We start from the raw sequence: 16,201 nt of genomic DNA on the forward strand, positions 1-16,201 counted from the left end.
TCTGGTGATGTTTTTGTACTGATGTGGGTTCTGGTGATGTATTTTTCTGTACTTCTGGTGATGTATTATTGTGCGATTATTGGTTCTGATCCTGTACACATGTAACATTTCATCATTTTGAAGATTATGTGATACATAGCTATGTTAATAAAGTGTTGTGCCTTCTGACAAGATAAGGGTTACTTTGTTTTTATTTATCTTAGGATCATTAAAGGAGTTGTGTCTAAGTTTGTGATGAAAGTGTGCAGTCACTTTGTGACTGCAGTCTTCTGAATTCCCATAGCATCCGCACTGCATGCTGTAAGGATCTCTGGTGCCGGCAGTGAGAGCAAGAGGTCACGAAACTGCAAATATGCAATTTACATACATGCAGTCATGTGCCGACTAGATTTGTGTGGCCTCTCTTAATACAAGCGAATTGAGCGAGGTTGGACATGTCCAGTTCGAATGTTGCCAGAATTATTCAAATCGCATTCTTGCGGTCACATTATTGTCCACTCGTGCCGCTGGCGCTGGAGAATCCTAAATGTGTAAAGCGCGTACTGTGAGAGTTCAGAAGAGTGACTGCAGACTTTCATCATACACCTGGACAAGCCACCTTAAGGATTAAAATGAATCCCTTTAGCATACCAATGCTAACAGTGGGTAATATACTCACTGTCAGGATTCAGCTCTGCTTGTTAGTTCCAGCAGTTATCACATGGCAACTCCACTCATATGCGATTTTCATAAGTGACAACTATTTTTTCTTTGTGCTTCTCTCAATGAAGCAGGAGCTGTAGTTTTCCAGTGAACACTGAGAATGAGGAAGAGCATGTCGCCGGCACGCGACTGTAAGGGTATGTTCCCATGGTCTGTATAAGGCAGCGCTTTGGACGCAGCACATGTCCGCTGCGTCCAAAGTACTGCCGCCTTTTGAATGCAGGGGATTCCGCATGTGTTCATTGAACCATGCGGAATCACCGCGTCCAATACATTATATGGGTGACATTTACCTTATGGAGACTCGCGTCTCTGCAAGATAAATTGGCATGCTGCAGTCTTGAAAGACATGCCACATGTCCGTCTCTGCAGGTTTTTTCCTGAACCCTGCTAAGCGTTATGCTGTCTATAATATACCAGCAGGTGAATTATTACCAGAACAGTTCCTGTGTCTACCTGGTCACCTTGTGAAGCAGCTAAGTGAGTTAACTATCTATCTATCTATCTATCTATCTATCTATCTATCTATCTATCTATCTCATATATACTCGAGTATAATCCGACCCCCCCCCTAATTTTGCCACAAAAAACTGTGAAAACTTAATGACTCGATTATAAGCCTAGGGTGGAAAATGCAGCAGCTACTGGTAAATTTCAAAAATAAAAGTAGATACCAATAAAAGTAAAATTGAGACATCAGTAGGTTGTCTTTTTGAATATCCATATTGAATCAGGAGCCCCATATAATGCTCCATACATTTCATGATGGCTCCATAAGATGCTCCATACAAAATATGCCCCATATAATGCTGCACAAATGCTGATTATGGCCCCATAAGATGCTCCATAGACACATTTGCCCCGTATAATGCTCCACAAATGTGGATTATGGCCCCATAAGATGCTTCCTAGAGATTTGCCCCATATAATGCTGCACATGGCCCCATACAGATATTTGCCCCATATAATACTGCACATGGCCCCATAAGATGCTCCATACAGATATTTGCCCCATATAATGCTGCACATGGCCCCATAAGATGCTCCATACAGATATTTGCCCCATATGCTGTTGCTGCGATTAAAAAAAATAAAAAATCACATACTCACCTCTCAGGCCCCCGGCACTTGCTATATTCACCTGCTCCCCTTTCCACCGCTTACCGCCGCTGTGTCTTTCCGTCCTCTGCACTCAGCACTAACGTTCAGGCAGAGGGCGGCGTGCACTAATCGCGTCATTGCGCCCTCTGACCTGAGCGTCACCGCAGAGGACGCGGAACACACAGCGGCGCTGACGGTTGATCGGGGAGCAGGTGAATATAGCGCACTGAGTTATACTCACCTGCTCCTAGCGCGGTCCCTGCACGTCTGTTCCCCGGCGCCGGCAGCTTCCTGTAGTGAGTGGTCACATGGTACAGCTCATTACAGTAATGAATATGCGGCTCCACCCCTATGGAAGTGGGGTCCATATTCATTACTGTAATGAGTGGTACCATGTGACCGCTCACTACAGGATGAAGCTGCCGGCGCTGGGGAAAATACGTGCAGGGACCGCGCCAGGAGCAGGTGAGTATAATTACACAGCTCCGCTCCCCCTCCCGTGCCGACCCCTGGGTATGACTCGAGTATAAGCCGAGAGGGTTACTTTCAGCCCAAAAAAGTGGGCTGAAAATCTCGGCTTATATACTCCTCGGCTGGCGTTGAGGTAGGCACAGGAAGCGATATAGCCGAAATGTGCAAACAAGTTTATTAAAACTATATAAACTGCTCTGGATAGAAAAACAAATGAACAGCCTTTTCCGGCACAAAGTGAAAAGAAACAGGAAAGTAGTCAATATAATACTGTGGGTCCACCGGCTCAGGTCAGTGCCTTTAGCAACACACCCTGGAGGTCTCCACACCTCCAGCCATAGACCCTGAATGAGAAACTGGGCCTCCATTTTATCTGACAAACTAAGCCCCTGAGGGGTTGGGATATGTGAGCAGTCATTCCCACCCATCTCTTATGACTGCTCGTAAAACCCGGCCCTGGAATTACCCAAATAACTCTCACCACTATATATGCTGGAGCATGCTTCCGAGCTCACATCACCGCAGCTATCTTACATAATAAATAAATATATATATACTAGATGGCAGCCCGATTCTAAAGAATCGGGAGTCTAGAATCCATATATACTTTATTTATTCAAATGTAAGAATAATACAATTAATAAATAATAGTAAGAAAGAACAAAAAATGGTAAATGGTATTATCATTTTTTTGACGAAATTCGGCAGGAGCTTGAAGAGCAACGTCACTGGGCCCGCCTCCACGCAGTAGAAACTTGCTGTGAGGTAAAAATTCAAAAATCACACCAAAATGGCGGGCGGAGTGTGTCACAGTACGGCACGTTTCTGATTGGTCGCTCGCAGCAGGCAGCAACCAATCAGACACTGGACACTGTTGACGTCACTTATCTCCGGACATTAGCTCCGGACATTAGCTCCGGACAAAGCCACGGAAGTTGGCACAAATTGCAGGAAGTAGTATTCTAGGCAATTATATATATATATATATATATATATATATATATATATATATATATATATATATATATATATATATATATATATATATATATATATATATATATATATATATATGTATATATATATCTATTACCTAAAATACAAAGGAAATGTGTCATATTTAACTTAATTTCATCTTCAACTTGCTTAACTGTTCACAATAACAGTAATTTTAACCAGGGGTGCCCAAACTTACATGATACTCTATTTGTGTTGCTACTAATGGGTTTGCACAACTCACAATATACACTGCTCAAAAAAATAAAGGGAACGCTTAAACAGAATATAACTCCAAGTAATTCAAACTTCTGTGAAATCAAACTGTCCGCTTAGGAGGCAACACTGTTTGACAATCAATTTCACATGCTGTTGTGCAAATGGAATAGACAACAAATGGAAATTATTGGCAATTATCAAGACACACTGAATAAAGGAGTGGTTCTGCAGGTGGGGACCACAGACCACATCTCAGTACCAATGCTTTCTGGCTGATGTTTTGCTCACTTTTGAATGTTGGTTGTGCTTTCACACGTAGTAGCATGAGACTGACTCTACAACCCACACAATTGGCTCAGGTAGTGCAGCTCATCCAGAATGGTACATCAATGTGAGCTGTGGCAAGAAGGTTTGCTGTGTCTGTCAGTATAGTGTCCAGAGGCTGGAGGTGCTACCAGGAGACAGGCCAGTACACCAGGATGTGTGGAGGGGGCCGTAGGAGGGAAACAACCCAGCAGAAGGACCGCTACCTCAGCCTTTGTGCAAGAAGGAACAGGAGGAGCATTGCCAGAGCCGTGCAAAATGACCTCCAGCAGGCCACAAATGTTCATGTGCCTGCACAAACTGTTAGAAACTGACTCCATGAGGAAGGTCTGAGTGCCCGACGTCCACAATTGGGGGTTGTGCTCACAGCCCAACACCCTGCAGGACGCTTGGCATTTGCCACAGAACACCAGGATTGGCAAATTCGCCACTGGCGCTTTTCACAGATGAAAGCAGGTTCACACTGAGCACATGTGACAGAGTCTGGAGACACAGTGGAGAGCGAACTGCTGCCTGCAACATCCTTCAACATGACCGGTTTGGCAGTGGGTCAGTAATGGTGTGGGTTGGCATTTCTTTGGAGGGCCGCACAGCCCTCCATGTGCTCGCCAGAAGTAGCCTCACTGCCATTAGGTACCGAGATGATCCTCAGACCCCCTGTGAAACCATGTGCTGGTGTGGTTGGCCCTGGGTTCCTCCTAATGTAGGACAATGCCAGACCCCATGTGGCTTGAGTGGGTTAGCAGGTCCTGCAAGATGAAGGCATTCAAGCTATGGACTGGCCCGCCAGTTCCCCAGACCTGAATCCGATTGAACACATCTGGGACATCATGTCTTGCACTGTCCTCCAATGTCACATTGCACCACAGACTGTCCAGGAGCTGGCGGATGCTTTAGTCCAGGTCTGGGAGGAGATCCCTCAGGAGACCATCCGCCGCCTCATCAGGATCATGCCCAGGCGTTGTAGGGAGATCATACAGGTACATGGAGGCCACACACTCTACTGAGCATCATTTCCTTGTCTTGAAGCATTTCCACTAAAATTGGATCAGCCTGTAATTTCATTTTCCACTTTTATTTTGAGTATCATTCCAAATCCAGACATCAGTTGGATATTCAATTTGATTTACATTGATCATTTTTATGTTTTATTTTCAACACATTCCACTATGTAATGAATAAAGATTTGCGACTGGAATATGTCATTCAGTGATATCTAGGATGTGGGATTTTAGTGTTCCCTTTGTTTTTTTTGAGCAGTGTACATACAGTGTTGGGATTTTGCAGGCTCTGGAGATGACCTGTACTGTCAGAAATCGGTATCTGTTCTATACTAAAGCTGACACTATGCTGCAGTATCTGAGATTGAATGGGTTTAGGTTCGCCATGGCTGCATGCTGGCACACCATCATTGCCTGACTTCAGAGAAGCATTGTAGAAATAAACAGCAGCTTATAGGGAAAAAAGAAGCTATAGCTCTCTTAATCTCTAAAAGCTAGAGAAATCTGTTTATCCACCCACCCCATTTCTTGTTTATTCATCCGTCCTTCAAAATATGATAAAAAGTGATCAAAAAGGTTTATGTTCCCTCAAAATGATACTATCAAAAGTGTATTTTATGAAAAGTAGTAAGATTTAAAAATTATAAAAAACAAACAAAACATATTTTTGAATGCACAATATGTACCCCCCAAAATGAAGTACGGTAAAACTTGTCCCATAAGAAAACAATCATGGCTACGTCATTAGAAAAAAAAGGTACGGTAATTGTTCTTTGGAAGGAGTGGATAAAGTGATAAGTGTAAAGAATTACCGTATTTGTGATGATACTGTATTTTTTAATAGCAAATAATGAGTGGCTGGAATGTAAATCATGTTTTGTGTATCTAGCATATGAAATCAATTTTCCATCTTTTGGGAAAAACAAACAAACCAACAACCCTATCCTTGCCTTTCCTGTCCTCTCTGTATGAAGCTTTTGCCCCAAATACAGGTTCTGTAGTGTTATTAGAATTATCATTTTCTTTTACTTTATTCTCGCTGCTGATTTAATAGACAAATCTGCATGAAAATTCCCTCAATTTGGGGTGGATTTATCTCTCTGGATTTACCAGTTGTTTTTGGTGGAATTGTGGCAGAAATATTCTGCAATTCAGTCTCGAATCATGAAGGGTTTTTTCACTCCAGAAATTCAACAAAAAAAAACATTTTCCAAATAAATTTATATAATGGATGTCCAAGTCATAAGATGTAGCCTGTGAGAAAGTTCATCAGCGTTCAATCTGCTTATGGCTTCAGAACAGGGAAATTGGGGTTACACACTTTAAGTTGAAATAAACTTTCTTTAGCCACTTTGGGTAATTAATAATGGACCTAAATGACAAACTCTCTATTAACTTAAAATCCCCTGGTATTTGTAAATCTGTTCTAGAACATCTCTGCTTTTATGTTGCAGGACCCGTGGGGGCACAGCCCTTTTTTGTGGTGCCCAGACGGCCTGGCTATGGCACCATGGGGAAGCCCATCAAACTGCTGGCCAACTGCTTTCAAGTGGAGATCCCAAAGATTGACGTTTACCTCTATGAGGTGGACATTAAGCCGGACAAATGTCCCCGCAGAGTTAACAGGTAAATTTAATGTTAGAATTTTTAGAATGGCAGACCTTATACTATGGAAATGACTGGGTGTGTGAATATTCGTGCAAATAAGTTTCATGCACATACAGTTTTTGTACAGCATCTTAGGAAGGAGTCATATCAAAATGGGTTCCTTGGGTATTCGGACATAAATTTTTAAAGTTAGCACACTTGTCTTCTCGGGTAATTAATGGAAGTAGTGGTATGGACATGTAGTCGCTTGTCAACTAATAGAAATATTCCCTCTTGTGTAGAGATCTGATGGATCAGTCATGGGAAGCCTAGTGTAGAAGGCTGGTCACTCCCCTAGACACTATTTATTATTTTTAGTGTCGGAAAAGCACATACACAGCTGTACCACTAATTCCTTAGGTGGATATGTGCTCTCTGAAGTTTTAAAACTTGATTTAGGCTGTGTGCCCACATTGCGTTTTTTATGCATTTCTGCTGCATTTTTGCCACAGTGGAAACCCTTAAAACGCTTAAACGCATTCCCATGCAATCCTATTGGATTCCGCAGTTGCTGTGGAATCGCATAGCGGTAAAATCCGCAGCATGTTCATTATTTCTGCGGAATTGCGGCAATTCCGCACTCCATAGGATGGCATTGAAACGCTCACTTTACGAATGGTGGGCATAGTCACATGCGTAAAGTGAGCGCTTCATGTGCGGATGGTACCCAGGGTCTGGAGGAGAGGACACTCTCCTCCAGGCCCTAGGTACCATATTACTGTAAAAAAAAAAAAAAAAAAATTAAAATAAAAAATATGCATATATTTACCTTCTGATGGCCCCTAGAGTCCTCCCGGCTCTCAGCAGTGCACGCGGCAGCTTCCGTTCCCAGGGATGCATTGCACGAATCACCTGAGATGACATCGCTGTTACGCGACCGTGACGTCACAAAGGTCCTTCGCGCAAAGCATCCCTGGGAACGGAACGTACCGGGAGCGCCACTGAGGAGATCCGGGGCCGTCGGAAGGTGAGAATAACCATATTTTTTAAATTATTTTGAACATTCTATCTTTTACTATTAATGCCGCATAGGCAGCATCAATAGTAAATAGTTGGTCATACTTGTCTAACACTATGCTTCACAAGTGTGACCAACCTGTCAATCACTTTTCCAAGTGATGCTTGGAAAAAGCAAGCATTCTGCAAAGCTAAAAACGCTTGTGTATTGCAGGAAAACACATGCAAATTCCGCATGCGTTTTACCCACGGCAGGGAGTTGCGGAAATGCTGCGGACATTTCCGGAGCATTTCTGCAACGTGGGCACATAGCCTTAATGTATCTCTGTGTGACATTCATGCTCCTGTTCCATGGGGAGCACATGGATGCACACATTATCCTGTTAAGCATATAAATGGTGACCACTGCCAAGGTGTCCAGTAATTGGCCCAGGTTCTGCCACTGCTTTGTGATTCCATTTTTCTTTACTACATGATTTTTTTTCTCTACTTTGTCACTAGGGAGGTTGTTGATTCCATGGTCCAGCATTTCAAAGTCACCATATTTGGTGACCGTCGACCAGTGTACGATGGCAAAAGAAGCCTGTACACTGCCAACCCACTGCCTGTAGCATCTACCGGGGTGAGTCCCTGTTCCGTCATTTTGTCATACAATCTGACAGCGATTTGTGTTTACTAAGAAGTTTCAATCACATTGAATATTTTCATAAGCCACACGATAAGGTGATACTTGTTATTGCATTCGTTATCATGTAATGAGGAGCCTAGAAGAAGTCAAACAAGTCTAAACACCCATTGACTCATCGTTTCAGTAAAGTGTGATTCATTGTAACTCCACCTCTAAGTCTAAAAAGGCGTTGAAGGGTTTTCCTTTCTAGCTAGCATTTTGTGATGACAATATCTAGCTGGTCCACTGTTCGTCCTGTCGCTGACCTCCATGTTGTTTTAGATCCAGTTTGTTTTGATAAAACCGCTTCTTCACATTAATAGCACAAACCACATAGAAGTCCTTGACATAATTAAGCTAAATTAAGTTAATGCAGTTGTCCAAAAATCATTGTTTTTTCCTCCAAATGTCCAGAAATGTACAATTTGCTAGTGGGTTCTGTGGTTCTGCTTGTAACAGATGTCACACAGCTGACTGACATAATGAATACAGAGTATGCGTACAGAGCAGAGGCCCAGTGATATCTCTGTGTGGATACCCAGTGATCTTCTCTCTGTGGATACCCAGTGATCTTCTCCCTGTGGATACCCAGTGATCTTCTCTGCGAGGATGCTCAGTGATCTTCTCTGCGAGGATGCTCGGTGGTCTTCTCTGCGAGGATGCTCGGTGGTCTTCTCTGCGAGGATGCTCGGTGGTCTTCTCTGCGAGGATGCTCGGTGGTCTCCTCTGCGAGGATGCTCGGTGGTCTCCTCTGCGAGGATGCTCGGTGGTCTCCTCTGCGAGGATGCTCGGTGGTCTCCTCTGCGAGGATGCTCGGTGGTCTCCTCTGCGAGGATGCTCGGTGGTCTCCTCTGCGAGGATGCTCGGTGGTCTCCTCTGCGAGGATGCTCGGTGGTCTCCTCTGCGAGGATGCTCGGTGGTCTCCTCTGCGAGGATGCTCGGTGGTCTCCTCTGCGAGGATGCTCGGTGGTCTCCTCTGCGAGGATGCTCGGTGGTCTCCTCTGCGAGGATGCTCGGTGGTCTCCTCTGCGAGGATGCTCGGTGGTCTCCTCTGCGAGGATGCTCGGTGGTCTCCTCTGCGAGGATGCTCGGTGGTCTCCTCTGCGAGGATGCTCGGTGGTCTCCTCTGCGAGGATGCTCGGTGGTCTCCTCTGCGAGGATGCTCGGTGGTCTCCTCTGCGAGGATGCTCGGTGGTCTCCTCTGCGAGGATGCTCGGTGGTCTCCTCTGCGAGGATGCTCGGTGATCTCCTCTGCGAGGATGCTCGGTGATCTCCTCTGCGAGGATGCTCGGTGATCTCCTCTGCGAGGATGCTCATCCTGTTCAGTGAGGACTTGTGAACTGCACGTGTGGTGTCTCTGGACAGGAAGAGCCGGAGTATTACAGAAGAATAGGTGGCAGAGTTGTGCATGCTCAGCTAGTGTGTCAAGAACCACAAATAGATTTGTCCAGTAGCAAAAGTGCCTAAAATGCAGAATATAAAAAAAAATATGAAAGATTAATGAGGCACTGAACCATCAATGGTTGAGAATGCACACCATATCTGGCTGTTTTTTCATCAATTTTTTTTTAACTTTTTTCCCGTGGCTAGTTTTTGGTTAGATGGTTCAGTGAATATTTTTTGTTGATGACAATCTTAACATATTAACATTTTTTCCAAAAAGATTTTTGTGCAGGTTTGGAATTTAAGCTGTTTTATTATATAGGATAAAAAGGAAAGCGTTTTAAATAGGACCCAATAGTGGAGTGCAGTGAGGTAAATGGTCTTTTAAGTAACTTCACATAATTTGAAACGCTGAAATTTCTTTTTTTCTTAGGTGGACTTGGATGTAACATTACCAGGAGAAGGAGGGAAAGATCGTCCCTTCAAGGTCTCCATAAAATTTGTCTCTAGGATAAGCTGGCACCTTTTACATGAAGTACTTACTGGAAGGTCCCTTCCAGAGCCATTGGAACTGGACAAGCCAATAAGCACCAACCCTGTCCATGCTGTTGATGTAGTGTTACGGCATCTGCCATCCATGAAGTAGGTGTAGAGTTGGAAAGGCTATGAGCTAAAATAACGTCTTTCAAAGTGCAAAGTGTTACATTATGTTTTTTAATGCCATGGGATTTAATTAAATCATGTTTTTTATTTTGTTAGTTCTCCATTGAGCTGTTATCAGAAGCAAATGGGTATAAAGGGGTTGTTTAATATAGAAAAGTTGTACAAGAAACCATTCAGCTAGCAGCATGTTCAGGATGCGAATCTATAGCTGGCAGAACTTCTAGATTACATCCTCACATGGTGATGATTATACAGTGATATCTCTTCAAGTGAACATCTGGTGGAGAAGCCAACTGTCCTATCTAGACCAGATTTTCAGTGACTCATTTTGAGCTCCAGGACACATTATGGCTATTGACCATCTTCCTTGAGAAGACAACTGTAATAGACCAATTTAAATGCATTTTTGGTTGGTTGTCTTGAAGAAACTTCATTATTATATCATTTTCCAAGGCGGCCATATTTGTGGCAGTTAGTAAAGTATGGCCAGAACAGTGGTTGATGGTCATATGCAATTATAGAGATATTTAGTATGGTCTCATGTCTGCCCAACGTTTGTTTGTTCATAGAAAAATTAATTCCTTTTTTTTTTTTTTTTTTTTTATCTTTAGGTATACCCCTGTGGGACGTTCCTTCTTCTCTGCTCCAGAAGGCTATGACCACCCTCTGGGAGGGGGAAGAGAAGTCTGGTTTGGATTTCATCAGTCTGTCAGACCTGCCATGTGGAAAATGATGCTTAATATAGATGGTAAGAAGCGGTGACTAGGGTTGAGCGACTTTTACTTTTTTTAAGGTCGAGTTGGGTTTCGCGAAGGGAAGAGGACCATGCTCTCGCAGGCTTACAATCTACATGGTAATGCGAGGAGACAGTAGATCAGGGGGCTGAAGCAACTCCAGTGGTGGTGAGGTAGATTTGAGCATCTCATGGGTTCACCAAGCATAAATTTATGATATCCTTGTCCCTTTGTCCTATCTCTTCTTCGTAACATTTTATCATCGCTTCTTGGTGGTTCTTTTTATAATTTGTGCTTCTGTTTCTTCTAATGGCCTCTTTTGTTTTCTGTATTTAGCGTTAGCGGCCCCATTGCAAAACTAGAAAATCGAGGCTATACATGCCACCTCTCCAGTTTGACCAGCTTTGTATGATAAGACCCCAATAATATGCCAGCTACATACAGTAATAGAAATGTTGGCTGTGACAGAAGATGGGATACCCACAGAAAACATGGCGGATCCATCATGGTTTCCCATTCCGGCTTGATGCATAGATCTGGCCAGTAGATGACAGTGGATGCGAAATGCTGTCCAAGTAGTTAACATCTTTTCTGTGGGCTTTCAGTTTTGTCTCCGATCATGATGACCTTCTTGCTTTTGTTTCTTATCTCTACTTAATAACAGTAATTGCGTTTCCTTTTACCCATTACACCCATAGCAAAGGACAGAATGTTGTAGACGATGAGTGGACGGCATTAATTACTCTCTTAAGGCACTTATGTATGTCCGCGTCATTTGGTTTCCGTAGAGACACAAAAGTCCTTTTTTCTGGAGATTGGAAGAGGATATTTATTCAGTATTCTGCATGTGTGGGTGTCTCTAACATGGAGGGAGCATTGTAGTTTATACATTCTTATTGGGTGCATGGTGCAGTTTAGTCTAGAGTTTGGAGCAGCTGTAAAAAAAGGAGAAGGAAAAGCAGTCTTCGAGTATGTGTACATATGTGTGTGTATCTCCCTTGCTCTGTGTCTGCTGTGTGAATACAAATGTATGCAAATAGAGTATAATCTAAATTTATATTATACTTTTTGGGGATTCTTTTTGGTGTGAGTTTGGCTTAAGGTACCGTCACACTAGACGATATCGCTAGCGATCCGTGACGTTGCAGCGTCCTGGCTAGCGATATCGTCCAGTGTGACAGGCAGCAGCGATCAGGCCCCTGCTGTGATATCGCTGGTCGGGGAAGAAAGTCCAGAACTTTGTTTCGTCGCTGGATCTCCCGCTGACATCGCTGAATCGGCGTGTGTGACGCCGATTCAGCGATGTCTTCGCTGGTAACCAGGGTAAACATCGGGTTACTAAGCGCAGGGCCGCACTTAGTAACCCGATGTTTATCCTGGTTACCATCTTTAAAGTAAAAAAACAACCACTACATACTTACCTACCGCTGTCTGTCCCCGGCGCTCAGCTTCTCTGCACTCCTTCTGCACTGGCTGTGAGCGCAGCGGCCGGAAAGCAGAGCGGTGACGTCACCGCTCTGCTTTCCGGCTGCCCGGCGCTCACAGCCAGAGCAGAGAAGCACAGCGCCGGGGACAGACAGCGGTAGGTAAGTATGTAGTGGTTGTTTTTTTTTACTTTAACGATGGTAACCAGGGTAAACATCGGGTTACTAAGCGCGGCCCTGCGCTTAGTAACCTGATGTTTACCCTGGTTACCGGGGACCTCGGGATCGTTGGTCGCTGGAGAGCTGTCTGTGTGACAGCTCTCCAGCGACCAATCAGCGACGCTGCAGCGATCCGGATCGTTGTCGGTATCGCTGCAGCGTCGCTTAGTGTGACGGTACCTTAAAGCAGATGAGACCTAGTCCACTTGGCAGGCTGCTTGAGTTTTCTGCAAGACTAATACAGATCTCGCCTACTACGATGTCAGTCAGAGTCTTCCGTCACATCCCTCTTTTCCCCCTGACCTGATTATTGCATATCTTATGGATTTCAGTTAGGGTTACACTGTGACTTTGTTTGTATGCACTGTGACGTCACATATAAGGATTGACAATGTGATCATGTAACAACATGCAACATAATGCGACCACATGTCATTTTAATCATTTAAATCTGCTGAATTTCCCATCATTTCATGTTGCACTACAAAGTGTAGTCCTAAGCTTAACGGGAAACTTTCAGCACATTTATACCTCTGGAAGAAGTGATGTGGTTGTATAGGTGTTTGTTGACTGTTAAAAATTATCCCTTTTTTGTCGAGATCTGATGAGCTAGGCATGGAATATCTATTGTAGAAGACACATGTGAATACATTTGGATGACGCAGTCAAAGTGCACAGACACACCCTTGGTGCACTTCAGCCTGATTTGCATTTGATTTCTATACTAGAAACAGGCACCTCGACTCGCTGCAAAAAAAAATATCTTTCTTTATTTGGTGGCCAAGCACATTTACATCCACACCAATACTTTCATATGTAAAAACTAGATGACAGGTTCCCTTTTAAAGGTTGACAAATGTCATGCCACAATGCTGTTTTCGGGTGTCCTAAGACCCGGGGCTCCTTCCCTGTCGCTAACGCTAGGGGTGCCCTAGCTCGCCCTCTTCCCCAGATTACTTCTGATAGTGAAGACACCGGAGCCATGTACCTTGTCTTAGTTCCTGAACCCACCCTCAGTCTGTACCTTTTCCCCCAGCCAGGGAAGAGGGGAGTAGAGTAGTACCGTAATACACCAACCAGACTAACAAGGTAATATGAACAGGAATAAAGGAAAATACCAATCATACAAATATACCCACATAAACAATAGAGCGAAACACCATCATGGATAAATCCACCAAATGCCTTCTCCAATAACAACCACCAACAAACTCCAGCCAAACAGAATAAGCTACCTCTGATGAGTGCTAGCCAGGTCCCAGTTTATATAAGAGATGGGAGTGGTTAACAGTGCACAGCTGAGCATTAACACTCCAGAAGCTCACAACTGAGCAGATTAGCGTCTGCCCAAAGAAATCTATGCCGTTTAATAAGAAGGTGAAGTGCTTCTAATCGGTGCAGGAGAAGTAGAAATCAGACGCTGCGGTCTTCTGACTCCTCTCTGTCGCGGTAAGCCCGTGACATGTCAGATCTCATTCATATCTTGATCAGATAGCAGGACTAGTTGCCAGTTTCTTCTAGCTGTCAAGAGACAAAAATAGGAAGACAGGAGATTAGGAATCTGGGCCCCTGAACTGCCCCTCAGGCTAGGGGAAGCCCTGTCTTTCCTTAACTTGGGGGTACCCTTGAAGGTAGGGAGGCCCAAGTCACCGACCTGTCCCTGTCTCCTGTTAAACCCTGAACTAAACCCCCAACCCCCACCCCAGGAGGTGAACAGTGTAAACAGCACCACAAAGCAAATAAACAGGAATAAACAATATGAGAGCGAACACGATACCAAAAGGTGAATGCACAAACTACAAAGTAACAAAACTCAGAACTTAGCTTGTGCACGCCGCTGCAGACTCCACAATACAGATAGTTCAGCAACTGAGCTCCAAACACCAGTCTAGGCTGACACCAGGGAGCTGCTACTGTGAGGCTGGTCTCCTAAAAGGACCTGTATAACCAACAGTCAGCTGATGCACCAGGTGACCTTATAAAGGATGGTGGGAGGAGTGGTCTCAAACATCAGCTGACCCAGCAGCAATACAATAACACCAGCGGCCCCCGGGGGAGGGCAGGAGGATCAGGGGTGGTGGCGGCACTGCATTAACCCCCAATGACCAGAAAGGGAAATGGGTTTAAATCAGAGGGAAACCAGATCTGCCACAGATCCAAACATGGATCGTGACAGTGTCATTACATGCACTGCTCTGCATTATACTTGTTGTCACAGTACGTTTATGCAGTATGACCTGGGGAGTAGAGCAGAGCTGTGTTTCGTTGCACCGTTCTTCATTGTCTGTGATTATAAGTGGCGGGAGGGGAGCAGAGCTGTGTGTCGTACATACATTACTCTGCATTGTACCTGTAATCACAGTACGTTCAGGCAATGAGATCTGTGTGATCTGGGGAGTAGAGCAGAACTGTGTGTCGTACATACACCACTCTGCATTATACCTGTAATCACAGTAGGTGCAGGCAGTGAGTTCTCTGTGATCTGGGGAGTAGAGCAGAGCTGTGTGTCGTACATACACCACTCTGCATTATACCTGTAATCACAGTAGGTGCAGTCAGTGAGATCTGTGTGATCTGGGGAGTAGAGCAGAGCTGTGTGTCATTACCTACACCACTCTACATTATATTGTAGTAGGTGAAGGCAGTGAGATCTGTTTGATCTGGGGAGTAGAGCAGAGCTGCGTGTCATTGCATAAACTGCTCTGCATTATACTTGTTGTCACAGTACGTTTATGCAGTGTGACCTGGGGAGTAGAGCAGAGATGTGTTTTGTTTCACCGTTCTTCATTGTCTGTGATTATAAGTGGCGGGAGGAGAGCAGAGCTGTGTGTCGTACATACATTACTCTGCATTGTACCTGTAATCACAGTACGTTCAGGCAGTGAGATCTGTGTGATCTGGGGAGTAGAGCAGGGCTGTATGTCGTACATACACCACTCTGCATTATACCTGTAATCACAGTAGGTGCAGGCAGTGAGATCTGTGTGATCTGGGGAGTAGAGCAGAGCTGTGTGTCGTACATACACTTCTGTATTATACCTGTAATCACAGTAGGTGCAGTCAGTGAGATCTGTGTGAATCACAGTAGGTGCAGTCAGTGAGATCTGGGGAGTAGAGCAAAGCTGTTTGTCGTACATACACCACTCTGCATTATACCTGTAATCACAGTAACTGCAGGCAGGAGGAGAGCAGAGCTGTGTCGTACATACATTACTCTGCATTGTACCTGTAATCACCATACGTGCAGGCAGTGAGATCTGTGTGATCGGGGGAGTAGAGCAGAGCTGTGTGTCATTACCTACACCACTCTACATTATATTGTAGTAAGTGCAGGCAGTGAGATCTGTGTGATCTGGGGAGTAGAGCAGAGCTGCGTGTCGTGCATACGTGATGCCCCAGGGTCCTGGTTGTCACAGTGGCATTGCTTTCCTCACTGGGAGAGTGATGTCACGCTTGGAAGCGATAAAAGATTCCTTTTATCAGGTAACCACAAAGTACATACAACAACGTTCTGACTCCAGGCCAGTAGGGGGAGCTCTTTGCCCGATCTTAACCCCTTCCCGACCTTTGACGCCACGTAGGCGTCATGAAAGTCGGTGCCAATCCGACCCATGACGCCTATGCGGCGTCATGGAAAGATCGCGTCCCTGCAGACCGGGTGAAAGGGTTAACTCCCATTTCACCCGATCTGCA

The 16,201-nt window shown here is 44.6% G+C and overlaps 1 protein-coding gene across 3 annotated transcripts in view; it reads left to right on the forward strand.

The window, feature by feature from the left end:
* Positions 1-16,201, forward strand: part of LOC138669949 (protein argonaute-3) — a 116,532-nt gene that overhangs the window by 52,958 nt on the left and 47,373 nt on the right. For all 3 annotated transcript variants that reach the window (XM_069756847.1, XM_069756849.1, XM_069756846.1), the window contains exons 2-5: positions 6,269-6,440; positions 7,920-8,040; positions 9,902-10,110; positions 10,743-10,879. In XM_069756847.1, coding sequence (XP_069612948.1) covers positions 6,269-6,440; positions 7,920-8,040; positions 9,902-10,110; positions 10,743-10,879 — 639 coding nt within the window. The remainder of the gene's footprint in view (positions 1-6,268; positions 6,441-7,919; positions 8,041-9,901; positions 10,111-10,742; positions 10,880-16,201) is intronic.

Source organism: Ranitomeya imitator, chromosome 3, assembly GCF_032444005.1.
Source record: "Ranitomeya imitator isolate aRanImi1 chromosome 3, aRanImi1.pri, whole genome shotgun sequence".
Taxonomy (NCBI): Eukaryota; Metazoa; Chordata; class Amphibia; order Anura; family Dendrobatidae; genus Ranitomeya; species Ranitomeya imitator.